Below are 27,072 nucleotides of genomic sequence, written 5' to 3'. Positions count from 1 at the left end.
AGTATCAGCAAAGTGCTTTAGATATCTGCCTGGTGTGTGCTTTAGACTTTATTATTTGTTGTTTATTGTTACTAGACTTCACTATCCATATTGCAAGGTTTTACTGAAAGAATTCTATTTATAAAATCAGGCATTCCTTAAACACAGGTGACAAGAATCGTTCTACTTCCTGGAGAGGGGCACAGGGCCGAATGACCGCAGACGTGTGTTCAAGGCCCCGGTGCTTGTACTCCGCAGGCTCAGCCTTGCTGGGTCCCCACAGAAGCCCAGCATGCTTTAGAAGACCCATATTCACCAGCCACGATGTCTTGCTTCCTTACGTCGCTTACATACAAACTGTTGTTGCTGTTAAAGCAACATTAAAGAAAAATTTGAACGACAGAAAGGATTTGTAATCCCCCAACCCAGTCACAATTTCAAATACATTTCAAGGCAAGAGACATTTCCGGAGAGGCCCCCCGGGGCTGCACTGGTGAGACTGAGAGGTGATCGGGTCACTGTCTTTGTTGTGAGGAATCTACTCTTTGGGCCAAGGGCTTGGGGAGACAGACACACACTTAGATGAGGGAGTCTGCTATGATAACCACAAAGCCAGAGGTCAGATCGGGGCTCCCGGGGTAGGTGCTCAGCCTCACTGGAGACTCAGGAAAGGGGTTTCCTCAAGAGGGGACAGTAAACTTGATTCTTAAAGGATGAAGGAAGAAGTCAGAGAAGAAAATGTTTGAAGACTGTCCAAAGGAGAGGGGAGACAGCAGAGGCACAGACAGAAGCAGAAAGCGGGTGGCAGAAATGCAAAGTGCTGGACATTGGAGTCAAGTCGGAGGACAGGAGTGGAAGGTGATGCTGGAGGTAATTACTGACTAACTTGCACGAGCAAGCACGGATGTCTTGCTGGGAAGCTTGGGCTTTATTTTGCAGGCAAGGGGAGCCACTGCGAGGAGCAGGTTTCCCCTGCTTGACAGGAGTTAACTAAAAAGAAAAAAGACCCTGAGGTCCATGACTAGCTTGAGAACAGGTAACATTTACTCATACTTTTCTTTTCTTTTTTAAAGACCTTTTTTTTTTTAAGATTTTATTTATTTATTTGACAGACAGAGATCACAGGTAGGCAGAGAGGCAGCCAGAGAAGGGAAGCAGGCTCCCTGCTGAGCAGAGAGCCCAATGCGGGGGCTCGATCCCAGGACCCTGAGATCATGACCTGAGCTGAAGACAGAGGCTTAACCCACTGAGCCACCCAGGCGCCCCTACTCATATTTTTCAAATGCCTTATCTTGCTCTTAGGGTCTCATCAGGATGGTGGCCCACCATGATGCAAAGCATCACCCTGTATAGTCCGAGGACCTGAGTTTAGATCATAAGCACGTCACTGGCCTCTCTCTTCTTCAGCCTGACTATGGACCCAGCACCCAAGACGTTTCCAGTATTTGGCTAGCAGAAAGGTCAAGCTGCATGAGCCTGCACTCGTTGCCTTCAAAGCTAAGTCAGGAGCCCGAGGGGTCATGGATTTACTTCCTATAGCTTAAGCTTGTTCACCAAGGGGAAGGGGGAACTGAGGTCCCAGTGAGGGAAATCTGGGAGATGGAGGCTTGTTCCCTGAGCCACTTGGAGGCAGAATTGCAATGAAGGACCCTGGGGCTGCGAGGCACTTCAGGTGTCCTATCTGGATTCCACCTTCTCCTGTGGAAGGCAGGAGAAAGTGGTGGTGAACATACAAGATCTGGGTTTGCATTCAAGCTCTGCCATGTAGTGGGGAGCTGGCAAATCACTCTGCACTCGTTTCCTCCTCTGTAAATGGAGGGAAAGCAGAACCTAAGTCACAGGGTGGACGTGGGGATTAAAGGCGATCATTTACGACGACATCTGAGCATGACACCCAGTCCACACATGTATGCAATAAACGTTAGCTACTAGTAACTCCTATCCGCAGGGAGGCTGAAGGGTATGTATACAGTGCTGGCACACACAACTGTAGATAGAAGGCTCTTACTATTGTGGAGAAACTTGTCTCAAAATAAACTCAAAACTCCCTGCATGGTGACCCTTCTCTGCACGTCTCTCGCCTTTACCACTGTAGCCTTGCACGAGTCCTGCTCCCTCCAGGTTGCTGACAGCAGCGAACGGGTCAACTCACCAATTTGCGGATTTCACATTCTAAATTCTGAATACAGTCCAGTTTCCTCTTGCGGCAGCGCTGGGCCGCGATGCGGTTCTTGCTGCGCCGCCGGACGTCGTGAATGAACTCTAACTGTTCTGAGGTTAGCTTGTGCATCTTAATCATCATCTGGAAATCGTTCCTCGGAAGATCTGTGATTTGATCTACAGGAAACGGAAGTTTGACCTGAAACCAAGAACAGCAGAATATGATTATGGTGGTTGGATTTTAGTTTGAATTCCAGTGGGCAGAACATCCAAAAAAAAAAAAAAAAAAAGAGGTAAAACCTCCTTTTTAAGATGACCAGGTAGGATGGAAGCTACTGAAAGCAAGTGGTGATTAATCCTTTCTTGTCTTAGATACAAATCAGATGTCATATTTAGAGAGTCAAACAGAATGTGAACACACAAATTATAATGCGGTTATCACTCCTGGGATTTCTGGAGCAAACAGCATGGGAGATAGTGGAAAATGTGGACTTGTTCACTGTTACAATTTTGTAAGAAAGGCTATATAGTTAGTTGAAACCCACTCCCGTAGATCCTCAGCTCAGCAAGAGAACAATTTACAGACAGACATCATCTAAGGAATTGTCTAAAACACCTGAATGAGGAGAGCACAACACACCTCGAAGAGGCTGGAAAGACGAAAAAACCAGCGTGATTTTCAGTGACACGGCATAACGAGATGCAGCGACAGAACTCGGGAAGTCTACACCAGGGTGGACTAGGAGTCGGATGTGGGCTTTAGTCCTTCCACCAGACCTCAGGCTAGTTACCTTACTTCTCCGGGCCTCAGTTTCCTCATCTGCAGAATGGGGCAGGCTTCTGAACTGCATAGGACTATACAAAATTGGACACTTGGGCAGACTGTATTTTCCAAAACTACAATGGCCATCCCAGCTCACATTTTCTTTTCCAATGTGATATTGACATTTCCTTGTCGGGAGGCAGGATGCACATTCCTTCCCCTGGATCACCACCATGTGGTAGAAGTCACAGCATGTGGCTTGAGGCTGGGTCATAAAAGGGGCTGCAGTTTCCTCTTCGGCTTCTCTCTCTGGAGGAAAACAGCTGTCAGCCTATAGGACTCCCAGGCAGCCCCAGGCCCGTGTGGAGAACTGAGACCTGAGGCCAACAACCAGTGTTAGCTGGTCAGTTACTGTGCAAACCACCCTGATGTGGACTCTGCAGGCCCCATCAAACCTCCAGAGATGCAAGGCCCAGCCCCTGACTTCAGCCTCATGAGGTATCCCAAGCCAGCTGTGCTCAGATGGGCCAGTCCTGAGTTCCTGCCCCACAGAAAGGTCTTAACTGAGTGAAGCCGTGGAGTCTGGGGGTCATTTGTTACGCTGCGGTGATAACTGATGCAGATACTGTCAGCAGCAAGATTCCAACTTCCAGACTCTTGACAAAGATGAATAAGCATTATCCAAGGAGAGGAAGTGAGTCTCTGGAGGGATGGATCTGTGTCCTCCTTATATTCTGTCAAGTGCACAGGCCTGGATCTTCAGCACTGCCCCCTCCAAGACTCTTGTTGGTGATGCAGGGACTTCGGGGTTCGGTTCTGGTCCTGTTTCAGAAAAGGAAGTTTGCGCGTTGCTTGGCTAACAAAGTGTCCATGTTTGGGACTCAGATTCACTTAGCACTTGCTTACACCAGCGTCTGCTTTCGGTGGACCAGCAGATGGCGCTATAAACCTACATTTCCTTCAAGTGCCCGCCCAGCGCTGTCCAATGCAAACAAGAGCTGTGATTTCCCTTTTCTAGCAGCCACATTAAAGGGAGTGAAAGGAAACAACTGAAATTCATTTTAATAGTATATTTAGTTGAGTCCAATAGCTCCCCAATATTTCAACATGTAATTAATATAAACATTATTGAGATGGTTTACTTTTTTGGCACTACATTCTCAAAACTGGAAGCGTTTTTTTGCACTTAGCACAATTCAGAATGAGGCACATTTCTAGGGCTCAATAGCCACGTGTGGCTGCTACACTGGACAGCACAGCTCTAGGAGACAGAACAAATGGGACACAGTGAACCGGAAACCAGAAAAACAGGAGGGTCTGGGTTTAACAGATCAAAATATTTTCGGGTGCAGAAACCAAGCCCTCGTTAATATTCAGCAGCTGCCGTGTTATGTCTGCGTTGCTCAAGGGAGTCAGATGAAGATACTCTATTCTGAGCTCAGGCTTTTGCTTTGATTGCATCAGATGCAGGAAGCCGGGTCTAGATCCCGGCATTTATGGCTAGTTAATCCCCAGGCACAAAGGCAGTCACACTGCACGATCATTTGACTTTTCTGTGGCTGGATGCAATTGCTTTGTCAGGTTCCTTCATAGCTCTGAGCCTGCCGGACGTGACATTTGCTGAGGGCTCCCAGTGGCTGCTCTGATTCAACTTTCAACTTCCGCCCGGTGAACTGTGTCCCATGACACCTGTACAATTTTGGCCCCAAAAAGCAACCTCGCCACAGCAGACATTCCTCCACACTCAGCTTAGCCCTGCTCTCACTGCTGAAGGCGGGCAGCCAGGGAAAGCCAGCAGGCTTTATCCATGGGCTGTGTTTGCACAGGGCTTATAATGATCCGAAAAATGTCTGATTTCCCTTTCTACCCTTTGGATAACAAACAGACACTCCAATCCTGGACAGTGCCTGACTCACATGGAGATCAGTCTGGCGGGGACATGGACGTTTCCACACCAGGCAGAAGCCTTGTTTGCCCACAGAGGTTGCAGCACCATGGGGCCCCGGGCAGGCTCTCCTGCAAAGCAAGGCTGCTTCTGCTCTAAATCCTGTTTACTTCTCTTCCCAAAGAATATGTACCTACGGTTTGGGCCACAGGGAAAGTCAAAAGGCCTTCTAGACCGAGAGCTACTGTATTTAAAATCATCCAGACAGCGAATATGAAACACCAGGGAAACAGAACAGAGGTCGACAGGAAAAGGAAAAATCAACAAAGCTCGTTTCAAAGTCCTTGAAGCAGGGGCTGTATAAAGTTTCGGTAGAGCTGTTGCAACTCCAGCTGCTTTTTAAAGAGGTCAAAGGAAAAGAAAATAGTCAGCTATAGACCTTCTTCCATGGGAAAGAAACTGCACGGCTGACCACTCTTTTTCTTTCTAATAGGCTCTGTTCACAAGGGAGAGCTTACACTGACTACCAAGAGGCAGTCCTGAAGGGTTCTTGGGATGGAACAATGGTGAACTTGGCCATGGTTCTTTCTCATTTGCAGAGTAGTAAGTTCCAAGCCAGTGGACATCTTCCCCAGAGATAAAGAGCAGCCACAGACCCCCTTATGGAGTGGGGAGAATAGTCCGTTCTCAAACTTGCAGGCCCCCAAGACTCCCCAAACAGGACTCAAAAGTCAGCGAATGCACCTCAGCCTTCGAAGGTTCAAACACTTCAAAGAGGATGGAGGCTCTTCTTCTTCTGGAGAATTCTTCTAACCCAAATAGGCCCTATAGGGCTTACCATCTTATTTACTGCCCCTTCACACACTTCTTCTTCCAGGGTTTTCCTTCTCAGCAGTGGTTTGTCACTCACTGGACTCCCAGAAACAGTGTGAAACACCCAGCCTAACAGGACGAAATGTCCTGCTGGCTCCCACCGCCACCTGTCTGAATGCTGGCCTGCACCTGCTGTCGGCTACCAGACCCACAGGAGGCGAAGCCCATCAGGCATCTGAGGCTAAGCACTCGGCACAGCAGGGGAAGGGCCCGTGTGGCCGACAGTACTGATTTCTCACGGGTGCTGCTCATCGGTACCCCCTACCCCCACTTCGGTTTTCAGCTGGGACTCCGAAAGTCAGGCGCAGCCACTGAGTCAGCAAGGCAAGGGCGCCAACAGGGCCCTGTGCATGGTTGGCTACCGTTGATTTGCTAGTCGTTCTCCTCGGCCCTCTGGAGCAGGACTGGAAGAACAGGACAGAGGACTTTCCTGCCCAGTCCCAGGACCAGACTGCTAAACGGGGCCCAGAGTGGGGTCAGACCTTCTGGGCGCTCCAGCTTAGGAGCACCTGGTGAAATGGGAGGGTGCTGAGGGACTTCTGGCCCCAGGGGCCAGTAAAAGGTGGGAGAAAGTGGTAACATCTGGATGGTAAGTGAAACCGAAATACTCCTCCTCCAGGGCCTGGGCAGGGTTGCCGTGGGAGCCTGGGGGGGCAGCGCCTCCTCTCACCCCACAGAGATCCGTTGTTCCACTTCTCTCCTTACCAACAACCACCCTGCTCTGCAGCCAGAATGACCCTTTGCTCCCAGTTTAACAAAAATACCATTAAAAATTACGTAAGAAATACAACTTCTTGCAGAAAATTCAAATAGGAGACGAAAGAGGAAAAAAAATTCCCACCCCCTCCCCCCTCAGACAATGGCGGTCTTGCTCCGGGGGACTCCCCGGAGACTCTGTTTCCTCTGCAGCTTTTTTGTACAGGGTTGTAAGCAGACCACACATCACCATGCCTCTTACCACATTTCACTTGCCTGGAGCTGCCGGTTTGCTGAACGGGAGCTACTGGAAAAGGACAGAGATGCAAAGGTTCCAGGAAAAGCTGAAAACAAGCATTTCCTCTAGAAATCCCAGCTGAAGCCGGTTTGTGAATCTTCTTTCCTACCTCCTTTCTTGGTTTCATTACCAGATGTTGAATAGAAGCCGCGGGAGTCGGATCATGCTAACAGTACCCTGAAGCCCAATGCCCTTAACACCTGTGTTCTTACAAGACCCTGGGATCTCTGTCCCTCCTCACAGGAGGAAGCAAGACCCCACTGGGCTGCTGATTCAGTGCTGTGCGCAAGCGGACAGACAGGTCCGTGCTAGATGGACGCCCGAGACAGAATCACCCATCTCCACTAAGAAACGTTTCCTGCAAAATTGTCCTTCTACCCTCTATTCTCACGGTCCACTTTACAACGCAGGACACCTGGGATTTAGTCATACTGCTATTAATTAGCTGTGTGACCTCAGGCCAGTCTTTCATTCTCTCTGTCCCGAAGTTCTTTGAGGATCCGTGAGAGAGGAAGATAATAGATGCCCTACTTAGCTTACAGGATGGCTCCGAAGAATAAAATTGGATAACAGATGGAGAAAGTGCTTTGAAAGGTCTGAAGTGCCTGATAGATATGAGGTATTATTAATTCTGTTGATTAGCCCTAGCTTTCTCTGTCACATGGTTTCTTCTTCCAGACAGACAATATGCATTGGAATTCCAGATGCTGGGAACATCTTTCTAGACCACACAAGAGAATCGTTCTAATTAGAAATGCGGCCAACTTCTACGCTGCCTCACTAAGTTTTCTTTTTATTCAGCGGACCAATCAGAGGCATTTTAAGAAAGATGCCTGATTCAATGAACCACAAAAAATGACTATAAAAATTTTACATACAACATATGTCTGGAAGATGGCATGTGGGTGGAAGAGCGAGAGTCAGACACGGCTCTTCCATTTTATTACACGTCAGACATTATTTCTCCTAGCTTGCACACACACGCATCAACACAAACGTACATACATCCTCACTCATGAACGCTTGATCCCTCCTGACATGAAATGTGTTCATAGAGCAGGTCCAACTCATCAATCCTTTTGGCCATGCAAATTGTCTTTCTAGTGCTTCCTTACTAAAACCTACAATTAATTGGAAATGCTTGTGGTATAAAACCATCCCACAAAGAAGGTTACTCCTTGGGAAATACTTGTGACTTCTCTATAATTTTCACATTGTAAAAATGAACCTGTACACCACAATGAGGTACCATTTTACGTGCACTAGGATGGCGAAAATAAAAAGCTGGACAGTAACAAGTGCTGGTGAGGGCACGGAGAAACGGGAGCCCATGGGGGGCGCCTGGGTGTCTCAGTTTGTTAATCGGCTGCATTTGGCTCGGGTAATCATCCCAGGGTCCTGGGACCAAGTTCTGCATCAGGTTCCCTGCTCAGCTGGGAGTTTGCGTCTCCCTCTGCCCCTTCCTCCACTCATGCTCTCTCTTTCTCTCTCTGTCAAATAAATAAATAAATAAAATCTCAAAAACTAAACAAAACAAAATGGGAGCCCTTGTGCACTGCTGGTGGGAATGTTAAATGGGGCCATTACCTTGGAAGACAGCCTGGTAGTTTCTCAAAAGGTTAAACATAATGTTATCCCATGAGTTAGCGATTCTACCGTTACATACGTAATGAAGAGAACTGAAAAACTGTGTCTACGAAACACTTATACACCAATGATAAGAGTCAAAAAGAGGAAACCATACCAATGTCCTTCAGCCGATGAATGGATCAACAAAGTGTGCTATGTTCACAGGGTAGACGATTATTCTGCGATAGAAAAGAACAATTCACCGATCTATGGTGGGACCCGCTGGGACATCAGTGACAAGGATGAACCTCGAAAACATGATGCCCGGTGAAAGAAGCCGGATGCAAGAGGTCACGTGTCCTAAGATCCCATTGTTATGAAATGTTCAGGAAAGGCAAGTCTTTAGAGATAGAAGGTAGATCAGTGTTTGCCTGGGGTTTGGGAAGGACAGTGAGGAGCGCCTGCGAATGGGGATGGTGTTTCTTCTTGGTGTGATTAAAATGTCCTGGAATTAGAGTGGAGATGGTTCACACCTTTGTGAATCATTGAAAAATCCCTGAATAATTCACTTTTAACAGGTAAATTTTATGGTGTGTGAATTGTATCTCAATTAAAATCATGACCCTGTGTGAGATATACATACATAAAATTCAGACATTCCAGAGGTACCTAGAATCAAACTTTCCTTATATTCCTCCCCAACGTTGCCTCCTATTGTTATCTTACTCTCCATACTGCTCTTTTTATTTTTTTATTTATTTATTTATTTATTTTTTTTTAAAAGATTATTTATTTATTTATTTGAGAGAGAGAGAGATCACAAGTAGGCAGAGAGGCAGGCAGAGAGAGAGAGAGAGGGAAGCAGGCTCCCTGCTGAGCAGAGAGCCCGATGTGGGACTCGATCCCAGGACCCTGAGATCATGACCTGAGCCGAAGGCAGCGGCTTAACCCACTGAGCCACCCAGGCGCCTTTATTTTTTTATTTTTAAAGATTTTATTTATTTATTTGACAGACAGAGATCACAAATAGGCAGAGAGGTCAACAGAGAGAGAGGGGGAAGCAGGCTCCTCGCTGAGCAGGGAGCCCGATGCAGGGCTCGATCCCAGGACCCTGATCATGACCTGAGCCAAAGGCAGAGGCCCAACCCACTGAGCCACCCAGGCACTCCTGCCTTTTTAGTAATATGTATATTTATGAAGCAAATTAGAACCTTGTTATACATACTGTTTTGTTACTTTTTCTATTTAATATCACCTGTTCATATTTTTCACCATTGGAAGTAGGACAAAAATTCCCAAACTGATTTTTTAAGTAATATAGCAAACCCAAAAGTCATTTAGAAAAAGATGGATAACTTGAGTGCATGAAACTTAAACATTTCAGTATGGAAAAAAAAATGCCATACATAAAGAGACCTAGTAGGAAAAAATACTGGAAACATTTCTAATAAAAGGTTAATATTCCTGTATTAGGGACTAAGGATCCTACAAACTGATTTACAGATGAACACCACAAGAGAAAAATGGGCAAAGATGTAAAGTGGCAAGTCAGAGAAAGGGAAATGTAAGTGGCACATACACACGAGAAAAGACGTCAACCTCGTCAGTTGTTATCTTTTACCCAGCAGATGGGCAAAATTGAAAAGAACTGGTAACAGCCAGTGCTGGCAAGAACAGGGGGGAACAGACATCCGTAAATTGCTGAAGGATATAACCTTTTGGGGAAGTAGGCAGTATTTCACAGATCAGCATCACCTTTAACCCACTTAGGGGATTCTAACCCACAAAAATAAAAGCACCACTACTGAGTATATTCACAAAAATGTTTATTGCGGCAATTTTTATAAGAAGGGAAAAAAACTGGAAACACCTGTTCTGTCACTTGATAGACGGTAGCTAGGATAGCTATGGTTAGCTATCAGCTGTGCTGTGTGGGGCCTGTGGACATTAAAGAAGTATGATTTAACCTGATGTGACGGACCTAGAGGTGTGCACACCGTAGAACAGCTCTGTGAAGGAAGCTAGTTCAACAGTAAATGCCACTGAACTAAAACTCAACCCCCAGAGGTGCGGATATGTGTTTGTGTGTTGTTGCAGGCACAGAGGGAGCCTGTTAAATTTGGTCTGTTAGGGGCTGGGTAAGTGGTGTTTGATTATTTCTTTTTTTTTTTTTTTAAAGATTTTATGTATTTATTTGACAGAGAGAGATCACAAGTAGGCAGAGAGGCAGGCAGAGAGAGTGAGAGGGAAGCAGGCTCCCCGCCGAGCAGAGAGCCCGATGTGGGACTCGATCCTGAGATCAAGTCATGACCTGAGCCGAAGGCAGCGGCTTAAACCACTGAGCCACCCAGGCGTCCGGTGTTTGATTATTTCAAAGAAGAGAGTCATTTTAAAGAGCTGATTGCTGAGGAAGGATGATATTGTACTCATTGAAGCTCTCTTCAAAGCTAGGGGACTGTGAAAAAGGAAGAGAGAAGTCAGAAACAATGAGATGGTGTAACAAGAACACCTTACTGGCTGTTAGGAATGCTGTTATTTTCTTTTTTTTTTTTTTAATTTTTTAAAATTTTTTATTTAAAAAAAAATTTTTTTTTTTAAATTTTATTTGACAGAGAGAAATCACGAGAGAGGCAGGCAGAGAGAGAGGAAGGGAAGCAGGCTCTCCGCCGAGCAGAGAGTCCGATGTGGGACTCGATCCCAGGACCCTGAGATCATGACCTGAGCTGAAGGCAGCGGCTTAACCCACTGAGCCACCCAGGCGCCCTGCTGTTATTTTCTTTTGAGCTAACATTTTGGCTCCTGACTGAGGCGGAGGAAGAGAGGCTGGGAGGGGCCGCGCCTGTCCGTCTGGAGCACTGGACAGGTGCCTGGTCAGAGGGGAGAACTCTGGTTTCTGACTCCTGTGTCTCCTTGGGCTTCATGCAGAAGGGGAGTCACCTGGCCCTCTCCTAAGAGCAGATCAGGGCAGGACTCAGACCAAGGGAGGTTGGCCTCTTCTGGATCAGTTTAGGAAAATGAGGGACAGTTCACATTGTGAATAAAGGATTTGCCCTCAGTGTTATTACTGGGGACCATACTTCCACTGGGGTCAAAGAAACTCCAGGAAGCAAGTTATTAACCCAAAGAGGAACAGTCATGCTGGGTCTCTGAGATCTCATCTCTACTCTAGGAAAACTAAAATGTTAAACTGGGAAGAAGTTTACCTTTATTCTAACAACACTGTCCAAAATGCCCTTCCGCGGGGGGCTAAACGTGATTCTTGAAACAGGATAAGACCTCTGGTAAAGGTTCCCGCTTTCAGTGTTTAGAAATGTAAAGAGCATTTTTTTTTTTAAGTTAAAGTAAAAATATTTTTAAAGCACTGGTATTTTTCACGAAATTTTTTATAGGTTGAATGAAGTTTCCTTTTGACTGATTCATTTAGAATTAAGACGTTCTAAAGGCAGACAAGTGATGTGGCCCAAACACCCAGGAAAAACACACATGCTCTTGTTGGTGGCATTTCATCTGAAGAAGTGACATGAAACTCTCTTTTGGGATATGAGAGAGACAAAAGGAGATGATCAGAAACTGACAGTTCCTCGAACATATGCAAATGTCATGACAACACAACCCCTTCAGCTTAATGGTGGGAGGGCTCCTCTTCGGGGAGAGACAAAGACAAAGACATTTGTCCTTTTCTCCAGACACCACTCCTCAGGAAGATAAATCATTATGCTGATGAACTTGACCCAGGGACTAGGTTTCTGCATCAGGGGCGCTTAGGAACAATGTCAGGGGGAAAAAAAAAGAAAACCTCACCTAAGTTATGATGAGAGGAAGAGAAACGAGTGAGGAAAGAGAGAGCACAAGGTTTCACTGTTTTCACAAAAACTCAGTCCTCTCAGCTCAGGGGGGGCACAGATGCCACTGGCCTGGGGCACTGGGCACAACCCAAACCCGAGGGGACAGGGTGTACTTAGACAGGAAGAGTTCCCATTCAAATTTCCTTTATAATTTCTTTGAGCTACATGAAATCCTTCCGGTACGTTTCTGTCCTCCTCCATTTTCCCCCAGGCAGTCACAGACCAGCGCGAGCACCTCGCTCGCAACACCAGGAAATGACCACGGGCATCTCTGCAGTTGGCACGGGCAGCTTTGGGATCTACTTTCAAAACACGCCCTAACTAAAACCTCATGTGCTTCTTGCCAATCTCGCCTAGGCTGAATCCGCTGCACGTGGCTCTGTGAAAAGGCACCTAACCCCGTGCGGCATTTCTGCTGTCTGGTTGGGTTACCGTCCCCGCTTTACGAGGGGCCGAGGTCCTGGGAGCGCGGAAGCGGACGGAGGGCGCTGGCCTAGTGAGGGCCGGGCTTCCTCTCCTCCTGCGGATTTCAGGCAAGCAGCTCTGAGCAGGGGCCTCTCCCTGGGTCTGCTCCCGCTGCTCCCGCTGCTCCCGCTGCTCCCGCTGCTCCCGCTGCTCCCGCTGCTCCCGCTGCTCCCGCTGCTCCCGCTGCTTCCGCTGCTTCCAACGCGGGCCTGAGACACGCAGGTAGCAGTCTCAGGTGGGCTCCTTGTCAATGATCCAGACAGCGCCAGATCATGACACAAGACTCCCTCAGATCCTTGCAGGGGTCTTTCATGTTACAGGGAAGCAGAGGGGGCGTCTATTCTTCTCTCTCCGCAGCCATGGGAGTGTTGCTCACAGTGTGGCTGGTGGATTCCCCCTCCCTCTCCCGGCATTGGTAGGGGGGATGGAGCCTTTGGGAATTTTTATCTATAGAGCGTGAGGAGGTACTTTGCTTTCAGGGTGAGCAGAAACAGCTACTCACCCCCACTCCTCCTCTCATCGTTAGTGGGGAGCTCGGGAAACGATCCACTGCACAGTTAGGTACGCCTGACCAGGGTGCTTCTGCAGGGCCCTGGGACCGTGATGGACGGGGAGGCTTTTGTCGCCTGCACTGCCATGCACAAGGGATGGCCCCGGGGACTCCTGCTGACAAGGTAAACTTAAGGCGTGCTGCATGAGCACCCCTGTCTAATGTCAATCAATCAATTTTGGAAAGTGATTCTCCGTTTTCTTTCACCCTGGAGGGTGATGAGTATGGCACGCTTTCAAAGCAGGTGGAGAACGAGAAAGGGAGGAGAAAGGGGCAGAGCTGAGGTACCCGACACACCCTTCACGCATTGGACTGAATGTTTTTTAGTAAGCAGCTTGCCTCTGCTTGTTGAGTACCGAAATCTAGACCAAATTTCAAGTGCCTTCTAGGACAAAAGTAGCTAATTTGGAATAACTGAAACATCCTGCCTCTGTGGATGGGAAGGCAGTCCCATTCCTGGAACCTTTAATCTGGGAGTGGTGGGGCAGCAGGTAGAGTCCTGATAAAGGACCGCAAGAGTGGATCACATGCTTGAATTCATGCGGGTTCCCTACCTCCTGGCCCCTGTCCTGCACGGGACACGACTCACTGTCTGCTTCCGAGAACGATCCGGATTCGTCGCTGGAGTTGGTTCCATAAGACTGCTCACATTTAATTTGGGGTCGGACTTGGTTGTACATTCCATCTCCCATCAGGCCTGGTTCCTGATGTTCTGTGGCTAGGAATCTGGCTCCCTGGGAACAGGGCGAGGAGGAGAACTCGCAGAGAGGGAGGCTGCAGGGCGAGCCCCCGCTCCCGTCCTCTGCGTAGGAATAGGAGGAGCATGAGCTGGAAGTCCTGGTCCTGGTCTCCAAGGGGGGCGAGCGAGGGCAGACTTTGATTGGCACCGGGCAGCTAGTGTTGGGCCGTATCCTTCCTGGCAAATGGTCAGCCATCAGCCCACCGTGAGAGTAGGCCTGTGAGCTGGGGAGGGACTGGCCAGCCCCCACCCACAGACCCTTTGGCACCGGCTCGGAGAGGTCTTTGTCCAAACTGCTTACCCCAGAATACGAATGCACCGCAGTGCTCACTTGGTCACAAGCGCTCGAGGAGAAGATCACACTTCTCCGGTCCAGCTCTCCTTCCTGTTTACAGAGAGCCTCCAACCCAGGCCCCTTGAGGGGCGACCCCATGGTGAAGTTGGATACGTCCTTCTGGCCCACGTGGGGCTGTCCGTAATTCCCCGGGAAAGGGGCATAGTCAGTTTTAAGGTCACCCTGAGTGATCCCCTTGTCAAAAGGGCACGCCGAACTCCTGGCAAAGTGCTGCTGAGAGGTACTGGGCAAGCCAGACAACTCCACACTATTTTTTATGCTGAACAGAGACCTTAAACAGGAGGGGGAGGACACGCTCCTGGATCTCTCCAGGCAGGTGGCCGCGGCGGCGGGTGCGGGGCCGGGGGCGGGGCTGGGCTGTTTCCGGTCCATCTCGAGGTCCCCGGCTCTGTCCTTGCTGTCAGGCTCATCTCCGGACAGGCAGAGCGTGATGCTCTCTTCCTCGTTCTCTTCACTGGGCGGCTCACTTTTAATCTGCCCCACGGCAAGCCCCGGCTTGAGGCTGTTGCTAGAGTTCTCTTCACTGAATGTGCTTGCAAAACCTGAGGTACTGTGTGATGATGCGTTATAGACATTCTTGGTACATGCAAGCTGGTACTTCTTGTATCTGGGGTACTGCGTCAACGCGTCCTTCTCGGAGCTCTCCTTGTTGTCGGCCGGCACATCGGACTCGGGCAGCAACGCTTCCTCCTTCTCGGCTACGGGGATGGTGGTGGCCTCAAAGCTGATGGGCTCCGGAAGCATCTGGTCCCTGGGGCACGCCATCTTGGCCGTCTCGGAGTCCATCGTCTCCTCCTCTTCCTCCTCCTCCTCTCCCGCGGAGTTCTCGCGGTCCTCGTGCGGGCGCGGGCACGCAGCGTCCTTCCGGCACACGAACAGGCCATCCTCACTGTTCAGGAGCTGCGTCTGCAGGAAGCTGAAGCAGGAGTCCTCCAGGTTATGCATGCGCAGGAACTCCGCACAGCGGATGACCTCGCGGATGTTTTCTCTGCTGAGTAACAGCTTGGCGGTGTAGGCGAACTGTAACAGAGGCCCAAAGCCCCTGGCCGTGACCTGCAAAACAAACAGGGAAATTGCCGACGTTACCATCAGCATGGCTATTGTCCCGAATCCCTCAACTGAAGCAAGATAACCAGACAGTGCTAATGTCCCCAGAATAAAGACTGCAAAGGAGCAGTTAATCTCGCACTGGGTCAGCAGTGATTCCGCTTCCAATAATTAGTGCCTGTCTCGTGCATGCCTCCGCACTTCATCCCACCGCACATGGCACTGAAAATCACCAGGGTCCAGTGGCTCCACAAGATGACAACCGGCTCAGTGTGGACGCTAATGAAATATCCTGGCAAAAATACATGGTAACAATGGGAAGCCTATTAATTTCCCTCCCAGTCACACCCGGGGAGAGCTCTTCTAGTAAGGAGAGGCGTGACACTTGTGGCTCACTCGAGCCAAAGAAAGCATTCTGTTTTTTCTTGTCCACTGCGAAACTGGCAATATAGCCTGTTAGACCTGAAAGTCCACAGGGGTCGAAAACAGTTTTCCTTCACTTAACAAGTTAAAGAGTGACATGGAAGCAACTGCTGTGTTTCTCATTCATCACGGTTTACCAGATGGGACTTTTCAGTCCTCACATCCTACCTGATCTTACAGGGATACCGCAGAGAGGACAATAATCCCGAAGTCAACTCCTGGCCCAGAAAGAACGCGGGTTCCAGAACTAAACAAGCCAACTGCCATTTAAATGGTTGAAGCTGCAGAGCAGCACAGGACACAGGCTATTCCTTCCCTAATTATGAGCAACAGCTTTGCCATGCAGCGGCATTCTTTCCTGCTAAATCTTCAGAGGCTCAGCCTACTACTGTCATGTGCTCCTCGAGCTTCACATTTTATCGATTGAAAATGTGCTATTTATGCACGGCTTTGTGTCCGCATACACCCCCATGCACGCAGAGGGTGACTTAGACAATTAGAGATGCATTGCCTAAGGCCAACTGTTCTCTCAGATGGAGGTGGATTAAACTTGCTGGGGTTCAGGGCAGGCTTCCTCACCCTATATGGAAACCTACATGCATCTTCTAGGTTCTTGCAAACACCGCTGACCCCTTCGAAAGGGAAGGCAGATCTGCGGAGTATGGGTACAAACTGAATGAAAGCAGTCACCAGGGGGTCCTTGCTGGAAGCTCTAGGAGCAGTTATAACAAAATATCTGCTAAGGGCATCGGTGTAGAGCAAGGTGAGCTGGCCAGTTCTGCACATGTACTGAATTCACAGCGGCACACACAGCCAAAACTCTCATAGGGACTTCTATCCCTTGCCAGCGATTCAACTTGGACACGGCCTTATCCCAGAGCCGTCTCCCAACCTCTTACAACAAACAATACCAGCCTCTCAGCCCCATCGCTAGTGTGAGGAAATGCCCTGAATTGTTCAGAGCAGCACCAATTTTTATATGTGGCATTCTTTCCAGTAAGGGAAATTTCCTGGATATATAACTGAATGGGATTTTAATTGGTTCGTATTTCGGGAGGACTTTAAATAAAATTCCAAATTAAAAAAAACCCCACCTCTGTCAGATAATGAGTCCCAAGATATTGGGTTAAAAAAAGAACACAACAGAAAAACATGACCGCTAGACTCACATTATAGCTCCACAAGGGCAATCACTGCCGTCTCACTTTTATTACACTTAATTGGGTCTGTTTCTACCGCTAGACAGCAAGCTCCTTCAGATCACGAACGGCTTCATTTCTCTTTATAACTCTGCATCTGATTAGGGTCTCTAACACGGCACACACCTGACAAAAGCCTGTGTGGTACTGAGATGTCGGAAGCCTACCTGTGCTCCTAACATACAACTACAGCGCTCTGAAAGTAACAAGACGCTCTGTTCGGTGACTATCATCTTGAATGACTTTTGGTGCAAGTTACTGTGTAAACCAATAATCCACACCAACCAACCAGTCAGGGCAGGGGACAGTCCATATTTGTCCTATCGAACAGACCTTATTTGTACCACTACTGAAAGGGAGCTCATCTGACCTACCTTTGTGTCCTACTAAGCTGACATGGTAATAAATTCAGCAAATGCAGTATCTACTATATCTGTTTTATGTACTCTCCCCCCAGGAACCTTTCCGAGGAAGTGCAAGGCAAGGAAGTACCCATTTACAAGTAACCAAAGGAAGTGATGGGAATGTCACATGACCCAAATACTGTAACGTGACTTCGCCACAAAGAGAAGAATGGCCTAATCAAGGCACAGCTGACCCCTCCATAAGGAAGCATTTTCTGCTCCACTCCCAGGCAATTTGCCATTTGCTGAATGGAAACACACATCTCAAGTTTGCGTACGTGTGCTCAGTATATGGGAAGTGGGGGAAACTCACCTCAATGTTATTTACTTTTTTTAAACAGTCCTCCCTTATGGGCATTCTGTTTTTATTTCGATGCTATTGGTCTCAGTAAGTCCTGCCACTGTTCCCCACTATGGTTGCTTTTAAAGAAAATTCCTAGAGAACACCCCTGGAGATGACTAGATTAGTCATGGGCATTGCCACTGACACATGGCTACAAGGAGCTGGGGAAGAGGCCTCTCCATGCAGGGACAAGTGGGTGTGTAAGTGTAAGTGTGGGACTGATGGTGCCAATGAACACAGTCTCCACATCCCAGATCACATCACTAGTCCTTTTGGGCCAAGGAGACATGATAAGCTTGAAAGGATCATCCTATGGTCATAAAAGAGTCATGATTAAAACCAGGATTGTAAACTCTCATTCAAATTCAAGGTCAGAGGCAGTGGTGTCCTCAACATGAAATTTCAAGAGTCCATAACTAGCTCTTGCCTTACACGAGTTTAAATCCTGCTTTGTCATATTCAGTTCTGCTAAATTTTGCTCAGCTTCTGAGTACCAGGCTTTGTCTAGTTACCATCTACCAAGTGCTCCCAGTGCCCAGCGCCATGCTAGCTTGTTCTCATCACGCACTGCAAGGAAGGCATGACTGCCTCTATTTTGGAGACAAGGAAACAGAAGGAGGGAGGTGAAGGAATTCGTTCAAGGTCGTACAGCTGGGATTCCAACCCAAGTGCTATGAAGAAAGGATAAGTACAAGACTAGGCCCTGTGCCCAAGAAACCTACAATGTAGCTTTGTAGATACATCTTAACAATGGAAAGTTAATTATCAAGTAACAACATCAGTCAACAATGGGAAAGCTATCACAAGATTATATGATCAGTTGTCAGCTGAGAATTCCTGCCCAGTTAAGGAGAGAAGGTGACTGCTGGGGTTTGTGGGGACCCCTTAAGCCCTCATAAACAGGACCTGGAGCAGTGAAATCGCTCTGTGTTCACTGTGGGTTGAGAGCTGCTCTGATCTGATGGGTACCTTCTGAACCACTCTGTGTCCCTTCAAGGAACCCATCTCTGGTATGCTTTAGGCCAGCTGTGTTAACTCCAAATACACAAAATAGAAAGCAAGTGCCCATCACACCTGCAGGCCATGTCAAATCACGTAGATGCTTTCTAAATACTGGTTTTAGGATCCATCTTGGTAGCTTGCACTGACTTTCCATTTTTAGGAATCATTTAAACTCACTCACTGTATACTCAGAAAGCAAACATCCAGGTACCAAGGGAAAGCTGTATGTTTATGAAACCATGATCACAAGGCTGCATTGTTATATACTTTGTTTTTAACAAGTAAGGCTCTGATAATGGGAAAAATAAGAAGGGATGGGAAGTGGAGAAGCACACATAAAACTAACGACCCATAAAAATGTTATTTAAAAAGGTAATGATCATAAAGTTAAAGTGGAATGAAGTGGCTAGAAATAGCAAACCAGTTCCATTTCACTGATGGTAATGGAGCTGTGTGCCACTGCTCTAAGGGAAGCAGGCTATCTCTCCTGCCCTCTGGTTGCTCCCAAGCAGGTGATGACCTTCTCCAGCAGTTGGCACACACAAGGCAAGTGGCCTTGACCGCGGAGTTTCAGGTCTGAAAGAAACCAGTCAAACTGCTGAACTCGTGTGCTATGGTGTGAGCCCACATGAGGATAATGTGTTGAAAATATGACCCATTGAAACTATGACCCTTAGCCTTTTGTTCCATGGGTTCTGATGTACCCTCTCTATGCTGTTGGTGAAAGGAGGATGAACTGATGAAAACTCAGCGGGCATACGGTATGTTTAGGTGCTGTTTGCAAAGCTCCCTCTCCGGAGTTACCCGGCTTCCTGCTGGACAGAGCTCCTTTAAGGAAACATCTAACAGTTTCCATTGCTCTGGATCATTACAGGGATCAGGCAGGTGGGCTTCAGGTGTCTACTGAAAACAGGGCTTGGGAATTTTTAGGAGATTTAGAGCAGCGTTCTCTACTCAAGCCATGTGATTAAGGTCTTCTCCGTTGGTTCTGGCAGTATTTACACGTGGTCGTAGCACTGAGCTCCTCTTCAGAGGGCGGACCAGATGAATGGGGAGATCTCGGGACTGTTTTCTAGGGGAGGGATGGCACACTTCTCAAGGCTGCTGAACTGAACCATGTCACGCATGCTTCCCCGATGAAGACGGATCTCTTATATACCTTGCAGGGGCTGGGAGATGACAGTAACAAGCTATGCTGGATGGGCTTTTTACTACACTGAGCCACGGCCATCCCTCTGAACCCTTTGCACAGCAAGGCACTTGCCAAAGAAAACAACTTTGGGGACAACTCACTCTTCCTTTCCACCCCCACACAGCACTGCATTCCATTCTGCAGGAGGGAGACTGATTTGGTGATGAGGTGTCACTTCTAATCTTAAAAAAAAAAAAAGATTTTATTTATTTATTAGACAGACAGAGAGAGTGCACAGGCAAGGGGAGCAGCACGCAGAGGAGAACAGCAGTTCCTGTGCAGGGAGCCCGATGCTGGGCTCAAGCCCAGGACCCCAGGATCATGACCCGAGCTGAAGGCAGACACTTAAGCGACTGAGCCACACAGGTGCCCCAATCTTAATTTTCTATAATCAGTATCCGTATTATCATGCTTTTCTCCCCAAAGCAGCATATTATACAAGCATATTATACTTGTATCTGGGTGTATTTGTATTTGTTAAATTAATGAACTTCACTCTTTCAACAAAGCTTCTGGTCGTTTTAGTATTAATTTAGCTAAAGATAGAACTAGAGAAACCAATCTTTTTTCCATTTCCATTTTTTGTAAAAACAAAAATAGACATTTAAGTTGATTTATACATATAAGCATATAATTTTATATAGTATTTTTCTTCCCTAAAGAAAGTAATTATCTGTGCCAGTAAATGTGGTTTAAAAGCATAAAATTGTCTTTCCTCTCCCCTGCAGGCTTGATTTTGGGTCTGCAGCCACAAAATAAAGATGCTCTCCTATTTGTAAATCTGCCCCTTGAGATTCTCTACCTGATCATTTAGTCACTATTTTTCTTTACCTTTTTTTCATTCATTCATTCACTCGTTCATTCACTCACCAATAATTACTGTGCACTCGTTGTGCACTGTGTGAGAACTGAAGGGCCCAGTTTTCTGGGATTCAAATCCCAGCTCTACCGTGTACCTGCTTGGGAACCTGGGCTGGTTACTTAACCTTTCTGTCCTTCAGTTTCTCCAGCTATAAGACAGGGATACCAACAGTGCCCATCTTGTGGTAAAACCTTTAGAACAGGATCTGGCATTGAGTAACAACAATTACTGCTACGATTATTTAAAAAAACAAAAGAATAGAAATAGTTGCTTTCTCCAAGGAGCTAAGAGGGCGAGCAGGGAGACAGATGTTTAATACAAAGGTCTATAACGTAATCTAAGCATGGAACAGGTATTTAAAGGGTGCTAAGGGAGGACCAAAGCAGGGCGCAGTAACTGCTCAGAGCATCAGTGGAAGCCTTTCTGGAAAAAGTGCCCTTGCCTTGAATGTTGAAGGCTGAGCTGAAGTTCATCAGAATAAGTCAAACAATGGCAAGTCTCACTCCCTCTTTTTCTGGCTCTTCGTCCAATGCCACTTTATCTGCAAGACGCTTTCTGGGCCTTCTATTCACAACTGCCCCCTCCACCCACCATCCAAAGTGGTTATGGGATTTCCAGGAACAGCCAAACGTTAAACTAAGTACAGGGTCCTTCTGACCATGGGGCCCTGAACAGCTTGTGTGTCTATGAATATGGCCTGTCAAGACACACGCACATATGCACGCGTGCACAGCCCTCTCCCCTGCAGTTGAGACAGGCTCCCTGGTTTTAGTGGGGCAGACGACATCCAAACAGTGGAACTCCATTACACTGGAACTCCAAAGACTAGCTGGCAGGGCGCCTGGAATCAGCAGCACAGGTCAGTGGTCACCAGCAGGACCAGGAGTATCCTGGAAATACATGGTCTGCCTACTAAGGTACTTTTTGGTTATTTTAAAAAAGGCAAATCAGGTTCAGTGAACAAAGACCTGACTTGAGTTGACTCATATGAGACTCTAGGACTCCCCATAATGAAGAGTTCTGATCTCAGACTGGAGTCTGTTCATGGACTCAGACTCCCTGAAATTAATTCCTGGGAACTCTTGAGGAAGGATCCCACAATAAGTCACATTTTCACTATAACTATTCTTGTCACAAGGGTTTGCAAAAACATGTATCTTGTAGTTGCTCCTAAATCATGAACTAATAAACATAAACTTTTTTTTTTTTAAGATTTTGTTAATTTATTGGAGAGAGAGAGTAAGAGAGAGAGAGAGCATGAGCAGGGGAAGGGGCAGAGGGAAAAGCAGACTCCCTGCTGAGCAGGGAGCCCAATGTAGAGCTTGATCCTTGGGACTCAGCAACCATAACCTGAGCTGAAGGCAGATGCTTAACACACTGAACCACCTAGGCACCCCTAAATATAAACTTTTTTTATTAGAAAAACTTTCATGAAAGTTATTCAGAAATTGTTCAGCTCAGAACTAAATTTATTTATCAGTGTCTGTGTTTATCTTTCCATCCCTCTAACTCCATCTGTGTCCTAAAGTAACATTACTTTAATACAAACAGGGAAAATATAAATAATTCTGACCAATCACTAACTTTGACTTCTATAATTTTTTTTTAAAGATTTTACTTATTTATTTGATAGACAGAGATTACAACTAGGCAGAGAAACAGGCAGAGAGAGAGAGAGGAGGAAGTTGGCTCCCTGCTGAGCAGAGAGCCCCATGCGGGGCTCCACCCCAGGACCCTGGGATCATGACCTGAGCCCAAGGCAGAGGCTTTAACCCACTGAGCCACCCAGGCGCCCCTGACTTCTACAATTTAATTTACTTTGGTCTGACATTATAACCTCATATGTTATCTTTTGACTATTGTTTCTTGGCTTTATGACAATTTTTTTTGTTCCCCTCTAATGCTGGCAGAGTACATTTCTCAGGCTTCTTTGCTCGTTGACTTATTACTGGATTCTGCCAATAGGGGGCACTGGTGGGATATCAGAAAGTAAGAGGAAAGATGCTGTGGTTCTGTTTCTTCCCTCTTTTCCTTCCCTGGCTGTGTGTTCTGGAGGAGGCTACATCCTTGACTCCATGCTGGAGTTTTTGGCAAGGGCTGTCTCCTTCACAGGTGCAGCTCCTGAGGTATCAGCTCCTTCTCTAGGCTCCCTTGTATCCTCTCTGGCCCTAGGAGTGTTAGCTGCTTCCTATAATCATTAATCACTGAGTTAATTTTTAAAAAAAGATTTTATATGAGAGAGAGGGAGAGAGAGGAGCACAAGTAGGCTCCCCACTGGGTAAGGAGCCCGATGCAGGGCTCCATCCCAGGACCCTAAGATCATGACCCAAGCTGAAGGTAGACTCTTAACCGACTGAGCCACCCAGGCGCCCAAGTCACTGAGTTGATTCTGCTTCCCCTTTCTGTTCTTCCAGTTTTCCAACACCTGTGTAACCAATTCCTTGTTTTATATCCTCTCTGTTTGAAACACCTGGCATTGTTTCTGTTTCCCTGACTCAATCCTCATCCACTTTACAGACAAGGAAGCCAAAAAAGGTGAAGCCCAGAAAGTCCAGAAAGGTGAAGGGATTTTCCCAAAGTCACACAGCTGGTCAGCCAGGGTTTAACTCAATTATTCTGACCATAGAGTTCAACTCTCCTACTCCTTTCTCATTCAGGTATGGTTATCTTTCTCAGGTAAGGGACAGGCAAAATTTATATATGACATACATATAAGATACTGTATTCATATTTACTCTAAAAGTATAAATGAAAACAGGAAGTCTCCCTTCTGAAATATTACATAATGAAGTTCATGGAATAATTAAAAAAAATCTAATTTCAGTATAAGTGTAGATCCTAAAATAGGTATTAAATAGTAGTAACTTTTTACATTTTTCAGTGTAAAATGAAAGTGAAAAGCATCCCACTCACTGGTAATGAAGTAGTTAGTAAAACCTGCATCTAGGTTTATAGTTTCATTTGAAAAACCGCCTCCAACCGAAAATTATTTTTTAAAAGAAGATTTTTAAAAATTACCTAATTTCCATTTTAAATGACCCTTTCCCCATTCAGGAAATCAATGATCTTCCTAGACCAGAATTCTCTTGAGTCAAGGTTTGGTTTTACCTCCTTAACCTTTTTAGTCATTTCAAACCAACCATCAACCACTTGATCTTCAACCAGAAAACACAAAACATTTTTTAAGTCTTCCAGGTGTGAGAAGTTCAGTTCCTCATCAGAGCCCTCTAAGTTCTTCATATCAAACCAAAATTCCCATCCTAGTAACCTAACCAGTTATGAGCCCTTACACCTTCCTCACTGCTCTCTTTGGAATGGTCCTGAGTTTGACGGCATCCCCAGCAGGGTATCTGGACTGAGTAAATATTCCAGTCACTGGTATGGAGGACAGAACTGTCACCTCCTCAGCTGAGATCCTATTTTCCAGGAATGCCAACTAAGATGTATTTCATTGTCACTGAATACTTATGGTGCTATCAGGAACATCTCTGAGGTTTTTTCAGCATGTGTTACTGATAAGCCATGTGTCCATCTTAATCTTGCAAAACTGATTTTTTTGACCCAAGGGTATATGCTTGTGTCGATATTCAGATTTACTGTCCAGATAAATCATTCCCATTATACAAACTGTTCTTCAGTCAATTTTTTTTAAAGATCTACTTTCTTCCTTTTTTAAAAAAATTATGTAATTTTCTGATTTCCATCCAGACTTCTGATGTTTTCCTAGGTTCTGCAATTTTTCAAAGATTTTGACCGTAACAAGATGTTCCATAATCATGTCCAATTTTTTTTTTCCTGTAGTTTGGGGGTTTACTTCATCAATATTGGGAACTTGGGTATTTTCTTCGTGTTCATCTACCTGGGGTTTACATTCCCTTCTCCAAATTCTTCTTACATTTCCATCTAATAGACAGTCTCTTTGAAACACAATATGGAGGTAACTGTGGATTCTGCTATCCTTTCGTCAGCCCCAAGACCAGCTGTTGGTTGTCTTGCCTTCTTGCCCTAAACAGAACTGTTCATTTATTTTCCTTGTCTGTTTAAACCCACATGTCCATTGGTGGATGAATGGAAAAAGAAAATGGTATACAAAGACAATGGAATATTGTGCAGTTTTAAAAAGGGAAGAAATTCTATCATATACTACAACAGGAGTAAATCTTTTTTTTTTTTTTTTAAAGATTTTATTTACTTGACAGAAAGAGACCACAAGTAGGCAGAGAGGCAGGCAGAGAGAGAGAGGGAAGCAGGCCCCCTGTTGAGCAGAGAGCCCGATGCGGGACTCAATCCTAGGACCCTGAGATCATGACCTGAGCCGAAGGCAGCGGCTTAACCCACTGAGCCACCCAGGCGCCCTACAACAGGAGTAAATCTTGAGGTCATTATGCTAAGTAAAACGAACCAGTCACAAAAAGACAAATACTATATGATTCCTCTTTTATAAGGTATCTGAGGTAGTCAAATTCATAGATATAGAAAATAGAATGGTGGTTACCAGGGGCCAGCTGGTCAAGGAGAAAAGGGGAATTGTTGTTTAATGGGTGCAGAGTGTCGGATTTGCAAGATGACAAGAATTCTGGAGATCCTGTTTCATAACAATGTGAACATTTTTTAGGTAAGATGAATGTTTGATGGACATCAGTAGAGTTCAGTTAAAATTGGTTAAGATGGTCAATTTCATATTGGGTTTTCTTCTTATTGTAATACAAAAAGGTGTTGAAATATTTCAGACTGTACAAAATGTCCTTTTTGACGATCCCTTTCTCTAAGATGATAATCTCTTTCTTCTAAGGATCCTCTCCTGTGGAGAGGAGTGACTCCTATCAATTCCTTTTAGTTAGTCAGTATTAGGAACAAAATAGCAATTCTACTCTTGTACTCTCTACCTTCTTAAAGGTGAAACTGCCAGTAGAGCAAATCAATAACTACTCACGTATTCTTTTCTTGGTTGAAGAGAATTCTGGGAGCTATTCATATAGTTGAAGTTCTGCATCAAGCTTCTCCTTTGCTCTAATTTTGTTAATATGGAGTTCCATCTCACAGCCATATTTCAGCGTGATGTCCTCTTGCTCATTAGGTTACTAAGAAATTCTATTTATCACCCTGGCAGTAATCTCCAATTCAATTTTTTAATTACTCCTGCTTCACCCATTGATGGATAGACACTGGAGACTATAAGTATTGCTTCTCTCTTCCCCTTCTCCTTGGTTTAGCCAATGATTCACCCAATACTGCACACTTTTACATCAATGTCAAACCTGCTTGCTTCTGCGATAATTGATGTCATGAGTTGAGCAGGATATTCATCTCCCTCCTTCTCTGACTACTTTCAGTTTAGAGCATGAGCCCGGTGCACTGTAGGTTCTTTATAACTATTAGTTGAACTGAATTGAGCTAACCCTAGAAATGCCCACCGGGGCGAGCAGGCAATTTGAATCCTTCCTTCACATGACAGTCCATCACATATTTGAAGACATCTGTCAAGCCCGGTTAGGGATTTTTTTTCTTCAAGAACTGAAGTCATATTTTCCATCAGAAATCAAAACGGAAGAACTGACAGATCACATGTCTCTTGTGGAAATGTTATTTTCTAGCTGACCTCTGGCGCAAGTGGGTTTATGCTCCACTAATACGCCAATAGCCATGAGGACCTGGCGTTGTCAAGGGTGGGCCACTGGTCTTTAGTAAGGAAGGGAATTCGATCCCGGCAATTGGAGATACTCTGCTGTCTTTTTCCCCCTTTCCTTTGCAAAATGGAATAAATCAGGACGTGCTGAAGAAATCATATACTGGAAGGGCTTTTGAGATGCAAACATTAAAAATTCTAAAAAGATGTATATCATCTTCTCAGTGCCTTCCTCATTGCCTTTGCAAGGGAAGTGGGCGTTACTGGGGCTCCCGGAAAGAACAAAGCTGTGGATTTTGCCTTATGGGCATGGTGTATACGACAGCAAATCATAGTATTTCTGTAGTCTTTAGTTTCCTTCATCTGAGTCCTTCTTAACTAACCACCATATAACAGAAGCTGAGACACACTGACGGCGTTAACCAACGCTCTACACTAACTCCGGGTAAACGCATATATGGAAACCAGACTTTCTGCCCAAGGGATAGTACACTCTGATTTCTCCTCCCTTCCCCTGTTTCTACCATGGGCTCTGCCAACAGAGAAGAGTTAATGCTGATGCAATGCAGGCGCCATCTGTGCTCTGTGAGGATTTAAACAGCGGCCGCTGTCAACACAAAACCCCCATCTGTGACTGGGACAATGGCTGTCCCGGGGGGGCTGTCGAGACTAGCAGACAGAAAGAACGGGCCCTGCGGCCTGGGGCTGAGGAGACCGGATAAGACAACACCCAGAATCCAGGATAGGAACTCGAAATCAAGGTTGTCCCTCAGCCACTTCCCCTCCGTCCCCTGGAG

At 46.3% G+C, this 27,072-nt stretch overlaps 1 protein-coding gene across 1 annotated transcript in view; it reads right to left on the bottom strand.

The window, feature by feature from the left end:
• Positions 1-27,072, bottom strand: part of BACH2 (BTB domain and CNC homolog 2) — a 144,215-nt gene that overhangs the window by 2,823 nt on the left and 114,320 nt on the right. The window contains exons 3-4 of the mRNA XM_046005743.1: positions 13,638-15,230; positions 2,132-2,338 (exon numbers count right to left, since the gene is read on the bottom strand). Of these exons, the coding sequence (XP_045861699.1) occupies positions 2,132-2,338; positions 13,638-15,230 (1,800 nt within the window). The remainder of the gene's footprint in view (positions 1-2,131; positions 2,339-13,637; positions 15,231-27,072) is intronic.

The sequence above is a fragment of the Meles meles genome, chromosome 5, assembly GCF_922984935.1.
Source record: "Meles meles chromosome 5, mMelMel3.1 paternal haplotype, whole genome shotgun sequence".
Taxonomy (NCBI): domain Eukaryota; kingdom Metazoa; phylum Chordata; class Mammalia; order Carnivora; family Mustelidae; genus Meles; species Meles meles.
Note: the sequence above shows the minus strand (reverse complement) of the source record. Positions and strands in the feature narration are given on the sequence as shown.